This window comes from Mastigoproctus giganteus, chromosome 10, assembly GCF_048544385.1.
Source record: "Mastigoproctus giganteus isolate SK-2022 chromosome 10, ASM4854438v1, whole genome shotgun sequence".
Lineage (NCBI taxonomy): Eukaryota > Metazoa > Arthropoda > Arachnida > Uropygi > Thelyphonidae > Mastigoproctus > Mastigoproctus giganteus.
Window position 1 is genome coordinate 25905600 of NC_143584.1, and position 9774 is coordinate 25915373.

At 38.4% G+C, this 9774-nt stretch overlaps 1 protein-coding gene across 1 annotated transcript; it reads right to left on the reverse strand.

Moving 5' to 3' along the window:
• Positions 1-2298: 2298 nt before the first annotated feature.
• LOC150078899 (uncharacterized) lies at positions 2299-8835 on the reverse strand. Its single transcript, XM_090383484.1, has 3 exons — positions 8732-8835; positions 5886-6380; positions 2299-2432 (listed from the first exon to the last, which is right to left on the reverse strand). Exons 1-2 carry the CDS (start codon positions 8741-8743, stop codon positions 5904-5906), a joined length of 489 nt encoding a protein of 162 aa, XP_090239610.1. The 5' UTR covers positions 8744-8835; the 3' UTR covers positions 2299-2432; positions 5886-5903.
• Positions 8836-9774: the final 939 nt, after the last annotated feature.

Sequence of the window (9774 nt, forward strand, 5' to 3'; positions counted from 1 at the left end):
CTCGTCATTACTTTTAATACATCAACATTTCCTGATTCAATCACAGTTGGGTATCTGAACTGCCTTATCTGGCCATGTACCAAATCCTTTAAATTCAAGAAATATGGTTATTCGCAAAATACCCTGTCGTGATGTCTCGCATGCGCTTGGTGTGGCGCAAAACACCATGAAATCATACTCCTTTCAGCCCCAAAACCCACCTTTATTAACTGCCAAGGCATTCTTTCGAACTTGTCAGTAGCGGAAAGAGATATAGAGACATAAGGCAGACTAAGAGGCGAGAAATAGGAGCAAGCCAATATATGCTGAAAACATTGCCGGGAACTGTTCCACTGGAACACAAACAGAATTGACTGTACCACCACCGAAGGAACCATTCTCTCCTATTTTCCGGCTATTTACTGATCTCTCAGGAACCCTCATAGAAAACTTATTCATCTACAATTCCAAAATCAGTATCTATTACTCCACCACAACCTTGCGCTAAACAAAAACTCAAGCACAAATGGTTGTACAGGAAATAGTGGACGCTAAAGCTAAGCAGGAACCTGACAAACCCGTCCTGGTACTCTTTGCGGAGACAAAAATGGACACAGGACAACACCATACTTCACCAAAAAATAAAAAGTCAAGGCTGTTCAAAATCAGCCCTCCACAAAACCCAAATAATGGTTAAATTTCTTCAGTGGACTGGTTGAATGGTTTACCTAAATTATCCAAGGTCCTCCTGAAAAAAATCATGAACCAGTTTTTATTCGCTTGCATGTAGTAGACGTCTTCGTTTATCTAAAAGAAAATGAAAAACCTTACTTGTAACATTACCGTCCTGGCGGAAAAACCAACTTCATTTCATCCTTTGCTACTCAAAACAAACTTCAAATGGGTGAGAATCCAGTCAATGACGCTAGCAATTTTTATATACTTTTTTCACATGCTTCAGTTAGTCGGTCTTAAGAGAGAGTTGCGAATGATTTTATGTCCACGAAGCTCAAGGTTTCTTGGACTACAGAATGCACTCAATTTACAGACACAATACAGCCTTTGTTGCTTTGGCGTTTAATAGCCCCCCCCCCTCTCCAAGACTCTTTTGATCTTATTATGTAATCGTATACCCCTGTCATAATCATACACCGCATGCTTACTGATAATGATCCCTCCCTTATAAATGTGTTGGCTAATACCTTTTCCAACATGCCCACCCTCACATTTTCTACCATGAATCTTTCTATCTATTAGCCCTGTCTCCTTCCTTCACTTTCTTGGGAGGCAGAAGATAACCCTTATGAAGTGATCACCTCCCTGTGATAACTACTATACTTAGCGAGAAAATCCATCTTCCTTTTAGGTTGTCACAGTGACCAAAGCAGAGTTTGGAAAAATTCGAAATTCAAAAATAAACTGGATAAGCACTTTTGTGAAAATCAATCTACAATACATTTTTTCGTTGAATCTTGATTGGTGCGTGCGGGATATTTCACTCTTTATTGTTTTCAATACGACTGAGGTTGGGGTAGAAATCTGCAGGAGGCCAGTACGCTTTCTTGAATCCTCATCTGCGAGAAAATCTAAAATCGACACGAGCCCTGCTATCAATGCCAGCGTTCAGTTCCAATCCAAGTAGATGTGAATAGAGTGCCCGTGGGGTCTTGCACTTTTTGTAACGAAGTAACTCGACAGCTTTAGAGAGGCCATCATGACACATTTTCTATTTCCTGGAATTGTGTCCGTAACCTGCTTACCACAATGAAGTGGACATTTAAGTACCTTACCACGTCTTCCTCGTTTGGCCTTGTTCCATTCTCCTATCGCCCTGAACCTCAGAAAATCATCTAAACGATGTACCCTTGACATTTTCAAAATACGTATTTGACAAAGGTTTGTACTCGAAAGGTGAAATATGTTCGAGGTCAATGTTAATGGGATTTGTATTTAATCGCTTGTTTTACGCGTGAATAAATTTCTTTTTAAATTTCATTTTTATTTATTTATTATGATTTTACTGATCAAAGTTATGCCTGCAGCTTTGGGACACCAGCATGGATTCCTCATACGAGCAACTGAATGGTCTTTGCTGCTTAACTTAGTATTGGTCGTCAAATATGTTGGTTGATCACTTACCACTGCCTATGTTTTAATTTTCTAAACGATGTTATCTAAATTGTGCCATTATCCAGAGTACAAATTAGCGCCCTCTATTGTTTCTACTTTATAATTTCCCGATTCCATTTTGGTTCTTAAATGGCAAGTTAGTGTACACCTATTCATTATTTTCATGGTATAAATGAATACGAACGTGAATAATTATCAAAATGCTTTATTTTATTGTAAGCTATATAATGAGCAGTAAAAGTTAAATTGATTAGTACATAAAGTACACCCATGGTGGTAAGGGATTGAGCATTATCGTTTCAGTTTCCGGAATCCATGACATTCTGAAAGAAAACCAGGTCACACATTAATATAATTGCAGTCGATAAGACATTATAAATGTAGAAATGCAAATATTACTTGACATAATTAAATAATCGCTATGCATACTAAATAACATTTGAATTTAAATATAATGTAAAAGAAATTTCTTTAATAATGAACTGAAGAAAGGTTCTTTAAATGACACTCGGTGACAACAAATCTTTATTACTTATCCTAGCATTTACTTGAATCGGCCCTTCCTTGGGCATAATTGGTGAATGGTTCCTAAAACATAAACGACTTTCATTTCATGTCAAAGTGCTTGGAGTTATTCAAAAAGTTCGAATTTCAAAAAGGTAAACTTTTCCAGGATGTAACATTCTTGACGTCACATCCAGTAAACATGGCTGCGCGTTCTTTGACTACTGTGTCCTCCATACTGCTTACTAGCATGGGTTGATTAATTCCTATGCATGACCTTAAAGAGGAATCCAGGGCATTAACATCAAGAAATCTTGGTTGCCATTGATAATGGGAACATGGGATAATGGGAATGATAAAGGCCTCCGTAGCCGAGTGGGCAGGAGCGGGAGTGCAGTAGCACACGCTCTTTGAGTAGACCAGGGTTCAAGCCCCTGACTACTGAATACGGTCGATCTGCCAACCCGCACTGGACCAGCGTGGCAGATTATGGTCCATTTCCCTCAGCATGAATTGTTGAGGAGGCTTCCATCCTGTAGTGGGTTGATAATGGCTGCACTTTACTTTACTTTTTAATGGGAACATCATATCCAATCCAATCCATCAACAGTTAACGCTGTATCTTGTTATCATTAGATGTGGATTTCAAGATTCGTTGTCCACTAACGATTGTAGAATAGTGTTTAGGAATACCTATGAGTCGTATAAACATCATAAATCTTATCAGCACATCGTACTGACACAACTGGAGATGCCTTGAATATTTTTAAATATACACTGTGCAACCACTTTATTAGGTACACTTACCTAGTAGCGTGTTGAGCCTCCTTTAGCCTTCAAAACAGCCTGAATTTGTCTAGGCATGGATTGAACAAGATGCTAAAAACGTTGTGCAGGAATGGAGTACCATGCACACATGAGTTTGTCACGCAGTTCCTTGAGATTCGACGGTGGTGGAGGCTTGCAGCGAACAGCCCTTTCCAGCTCATCCCAAAGATGTTCAATATGATTGAGCTCCAAGGACTGAGCGGGCCACTGCAGCAAAGAAAAGCCATTGTCATGTTCTTGGAGCCATTCCATAGTGATTCAGGCTTTGTGCACCGGCCCATTATCCTGCTGGAAGTAACCATCTGACTGAGGATAAATTGTCAACATGAACGAATGCACTTGGTCAGCAACGATGTTTAGGTACGATGTGGCATTCAGACGTGAATCTATGGGTATCAATAGACCCAAAGAATGCCAAGAAAACATTCCCCACACCATAACACTGCCCCACCACCTTGCACAGTAGTCGTCAGACATGACGGCTCCATGGATTCATGTTGTTTTCGCCAAATTCTGAGCTCTCCATCAACATGATGCACCAGGAACTTCGACTCGTCAGACCAAGTAACTGTTTTCCAATCCTCGATAGTCCAGTGCTGGTGTTGCTGTGCCCACAGGAGGCGTGCTCTCTTGTTCTTCATTGATAACAAAGGTACGCGATGTGGCCTTCGGCTGTTGTAGCCCATTCGCGACAAAGTGCGATTAGTGGTCCGTTGCGATATTTTGTTCTGCGCACCAAGCTTGTAATCTGACGTGATATGAGACATTGTGGCCCGTCTGTTTGCTTGCACAATTCTAGCCATCCTCTTCTGATCTCTCTCTCATCAACAATCGTTTTCTTCCACAGGAGTGCCGTTGAAAGGATGTTTTCTGTTCGTTGCACCTTTCTCGATACACCCTTGAAACTGTGGTGCGTGAAAGGTTCAGGAGAACTGCGTTTTAAAGATGCTTTGTCCAGCACGTCTTGCACCTACTACCATGCCACGTTCGAAGTCCGTTAGATCACTCCTTTTCCACATTCTTGCTACGGTTTGTACGCTTAACTGATACTAGAAAGGTTGTTCTGCTGCATTTATATGGATAACTGTGGTCATGAGACTTGCAACGTTGTGGGACAAACCATTTGTGTGCACAGCAGGGGTGTACCTTTACAGTGGCAGCAGAGTGAAATTCTAATCTGCGAAACCTTTGATTTGACCCCTTCACCTTCTGCCAGACAATAAAACCAATATCACAATAACCGGCAAACTTTAACAGAAACGAATCCCAGGAATACAACTCATGGAAACTCTCCACTCAATACAACACAAGTATTTGTACACAGTTTGGAGAACTCACAAAGTTAGGTGTTTAGGTTCCACATCAACTGCTGGCAATAAATCTCAATTTCTTCTTCCTTCAGGAAAGGCAAATTCGTCAGCTATTTCTAGATGGAACTGTGATTGGAGAGTGCAAGTAGGTGGCGTATATGAATATTCAGCAGAAGAAGACAGCGAGTTCGTTTCCATGAAAAACCAAATAACCTAGCAAGTATAGAAGCGTTACATTCATTTTGAAAAATAAGAGGAGTACTTTTATTCCAGAGAAATCGAAACTGGCTTAAAACTGTTCTTTTGCTTCGAAATCCTGTGAAATTTTACAATATCTTAGGGTATCTAAATTTAGAAAAGATATGAATTCGATCATAGAAAACGAGAAAATATATACCATCCCCAACAAAGCACTCTGGAACTCTTCACCGGAAGTTCTAACTTCTGTGCCTTCATGTCCATGAATCATTCTTTAAAAGTAAAGGTGGTTTGGCAGGCATGCGACTTTATCCTATTCAAACAAACACGGGTCTGTTCGTTGTCTACCTAAGTACCACATCTTAGGGACCATGGAGTACACTATGTCCAAACCTTTTTAGGTAGACATTGGCATCTGTGGTTCCCTGCACATACACTGATGCGGGAACTGATCTATGGCCTTTTGTGATTACAAAACAAACCTTTTCCCACCTAGGGAAATCGATTATATGGAGGCGATACTGCTGACTGTAATTGGTGAAGTTTGGGTTATACGCTGCCACTCTTCCATGAAAAGTGATCTATGTCTGGCTTCGTATCTTCGTGGTTGTACAGACTTCAACCCTTGTTGACATTTTAAATTGTTGGTGAATGTTTTGTAGAGAAACCTGAAAGTTGTCGTACTGCCCTTTCGAGTATTATCTGCTCACGTGGAGTGGGCCTCTCTGGTCTTTCTCTGTAATGCTGAAGGTGGTAATATCATGCTTCCATTTCATGATGACATCATCGACGGTTCACTTTAGATTGTGCATGACTATACAAATTTTATTATTATTCGCTTTTAATAAATTGTTGTTGCATTGAAAACCGAATTGCATTTCAATTTAATAACCTTGTATAAGCATGGCATGTTTGTAACTATATAAAATTACTTACCATATTCTAGGCTTCGATTTATTCATTGGTTTCGTTATTATTATTTGGGCTGCTATCATCTAGGCTGCCATTATTTGGGCTGCTATCATCTGGGCTGCCATCATCTGGCCTGCTATCATCTTGGCTACTATCATCTTGGCTGCTATCATCAGTCTTTTCATCATAGACTAATTTAATTTGGCCATCCCTTTTGGGGTCCTTCGCGATAATGAAGTCCCCGTAAACATTGGCCTCTCCGATTACTCTATCGTAGTGAAAATAGCCATGAGGTGTATAAACCAGAGGTCCCAATTGACTATAAAGACCATAATAAGGATAGCCTACACCATACAAATGGTGGTTATAGAAACCGTTGTTGTAGGGATGGTAATTATAATGTCCCAGGCCTCTGTAACCATACGGCCATGGTTTGGGAGAGTTGTAGATGGGATTATTATATCTGTAGTATCCTTCAGCTATGGCTCCAGCTGACAAACTGACAACAATAAAGGCAGTCTGGAAGAAGAAGAAAAAAATCTATCTCATGTTGTAATCGCAATATTTTTTGAACTAAAATAAACAAAATAACCATTAAAAATATCAATCATTCTAATAATCTGATATTAGCTAAAAATATTTTATGGAGAGTTTAATGGAAAAATATAGTAGTATTCTTTTACAACAGAGAGTCAGCAAGCAGGAGAAGATATAAATCTCATTAAAATTATAATTTGAACAGTTCGCAGAAATGTTTCCCACTTTTCTAAATATCTGTTTGTCTTCTAGTGCCACAATATAACTGAAGAATACTCTATCCTCTCAAAAAAGTATTCGGACACCATAAATGTTGAATGGACTTTTATTAAAGAAATTAATAAGTTGTGTGTACCCACCTTAATGACAGCATTGATCTTTTCGGATAGACATTCAACCTGTTCACAATAGCAGCTGGCCAGAATTCAATACCACCGCCTGTTAAGTCTTAATATCCGGTTTTGCTGAGCAGGCCATTCAGAGGTCGAGGGATTTCAGTGAGCCAACCAGGCTACAAAGCCAGCACCACTGAGTTCAGTCAATGAACTCAGTGGCATAGTCCCTTATAAGGATTTCAGATGGTGAAAGTTGTCTTACATTCTGACAGGCAACGTGGCATATACAGAATCTGGACAAATTAAACTGAGACTGGACTGTGGCGATCTAATATGCGCAAAATTCGCCTGGAGGAAGTTGTTTTGGCCAGACTTCGTATAGGCCGCAGTTACCTCACACATTCATATCTTCTAAAGGTTAAGGTTTCTCCTGTATGTGACAGGCAAGGTGGAACTTTTCAGGCAACATTGCCGTGTAACTTTAAAGTCGAACACGTTTAAATTACCTGTCCTAGTTTTTTTAATGAGTGACGTAAAACTGTACCACTTTCTTTGCCCTCTACACTTAGATTTTATCTGACAAAGATAATATATCGAATGTGTTTATCACCTTACCATTAACTCAACTCACTCCCATGGCATTTAACCTATGATCATACAGCGTGCTGGCTTATATATCTTTTACTTGCACTTTCTATACTTTATACAAGATAAACAACTTATGCGTGCGTGTATTTTCATACCTTATATTTAGTTTTATATCTTGTACAGTTTAATCTATAATCATGGACTTGGTGCATTAAGGGCTAAAGATGTCGCGGCACCCTAAAACCACAAATCAACAAACCAATCAACTTCTTAAGTCTTAACAGTTGAATTCAGCTGTATGCGCTTCCCCATTCTTCAGACCAGGACCCTTGGATGGCAAGACCAATTATAAAATCTCATTTTCCTCAAAAAAGACCCAGTTTCATAGAAATGGCAGAGTGTTGGTACACTCTGTCATTTCATATGAAAACCATTTCATAAAACATAATCAAGTTTCCTTTTCAATTATTTTGATCGGCAATTTCAATTTCAATTTTTCAGTTTTTTTTCTTTTAAAATTAAAGTTTACGTACTAGTAACTAATAAGTTAAGTTGCACTCAATCGCTAATCCTAAAAATTCGTTTCACTCAAATAACAGACAAGCTTTGTTATTCGTTGCCCTTATTAGATGTTTGAAAGAGCCTTGACAAAACACGAGAAGAACATAAAAAAAGAAAACCACATTATAATCTCTAAATTATTGTGGTAATAAAATATACCAGTTGTTGGCAACAGTGGTACTGCAATTCGCAGGCTTCTATGAAGTAAGGACGTCTGTACAGCTATGAAGAGTACATGATCTGAATACCAATTTAAGATCTTAGAGGACCTAATGTTTCCAAGTAGTCCAGTTTTAGAACTCCTTCGAAGGTAGAAGAGGTAGTCTTGTTCGCTACACTCCCAAGATACCACAGTAATTATACCGTTTGTCGGTGGCATAGCATTTGTTCGGAAATATGTTTCTAGGTCAGAGATTGAACACCTGACTTTTTCGTTTTTTGTTGGGGTGAGTCTTGTATGGATATTTGTTCTTCCATCTCTCTGTAGCCACAACTTGGAGATGTTTTGCTTATTAAATCTCTGTTTAATATTCCTACTTTTCTATAACGATTTAATCTTTAAACTGTGATCGATTCCTTTATTATAGCATCCCACCATTGCACAGCGCCAAGATAGACTTCTTAATACATTAAACATTTTTAGAACCATATATTCGATTTACTAATTCTCAACTATCTGACAAAAACAAATTTAATTATGGATATTTTATTAGAATTATTTTTTAAAAATTAGCTTTCTGGATTGATCTCTCTTTTTTCACCACAAAAATAAAGATCAACCCAGAAAACCGAGAATTTTACGATATTCATGGACTAAAGACGATGTAAAAAAAAAGGGACCACACTTACCAAAATCTTCATTGTTTTTCTTTAAAACGTACGCTATACTTTTCTTTCTTGGAAGGCGAGGAATATCCCAGATGAGAAAAGATGCTCCTGTGTTCTTATAGCACCTTTTGTGACCTTGGAAATATATGGCCTCCTCGTTGATTTAGTAGAAGGCAGATTTCTCTCACGTCATGAATACCTTCTAGGAAAGAGTATAGTAGTTTGTCAAGTTTTTCTTTAATATTTAAATTCCATTCTGCTCTCGTTTATTGGAGCTTGGGAAACTGGAGTACTTGTTTGATAACACCACATGCTGATGCACTTGGCCGTAGCCAATTTTTTCTTGGCCTTTAGCTGGAAAAAGTAAGAGTGATTGTAGAAGTAGCTCTGCATCTGATATGAATAATTTTGAACAAATTATTCATATCAGATTGCTTCTCTTATAATGTATATCGTTTGTTATTTGGTGAGAATGCAAGTTAGGACTGCTTGTTTCCCCCTTTTTACCCTTTTTTGGGTATAAAAATTTGGAAAACCCCTTGTATCTTCAATTCAACTGTCCACTTTATATTTCCCACTTAGCTCTTTGGGGAATTCTGATTGTTTCAACCTCTTGGCGGATAACACAGTAGATATAATCACCCTCATCCACACATTGGGCAGAAAAGGCTTGGATTCGAATCTTTGAATGACGCGAGGAATTTTTTTGGTGGATTTTTTAATGTGGCTGAGGTAACTGGTGTCAGGTAAGGGCTGCGTGGTTTCATCTCTCAAAAAGTCGGGTTTTTCGTCCAGCAAATAGACAAATCAAACACAGAATAAACTCAATTAACAAACAAAATATACTGACCGCTCTTTGTTGCTTTGGAGTCAAAAAAATCTCTTTTATCATTTATAAAAACAATCCATGATTGCTATTTCTGAGAATTGTGACTGTCTTGGAGATAAAATTTCAATCTTTTCAAAATTTCATGGAATGAATGCATCAGTTTGGACAGGGAAATGAGGGAAAAATTATAAAACATTTCTTACAATTTCCCTCTTATATATTCCGATAGATAGCT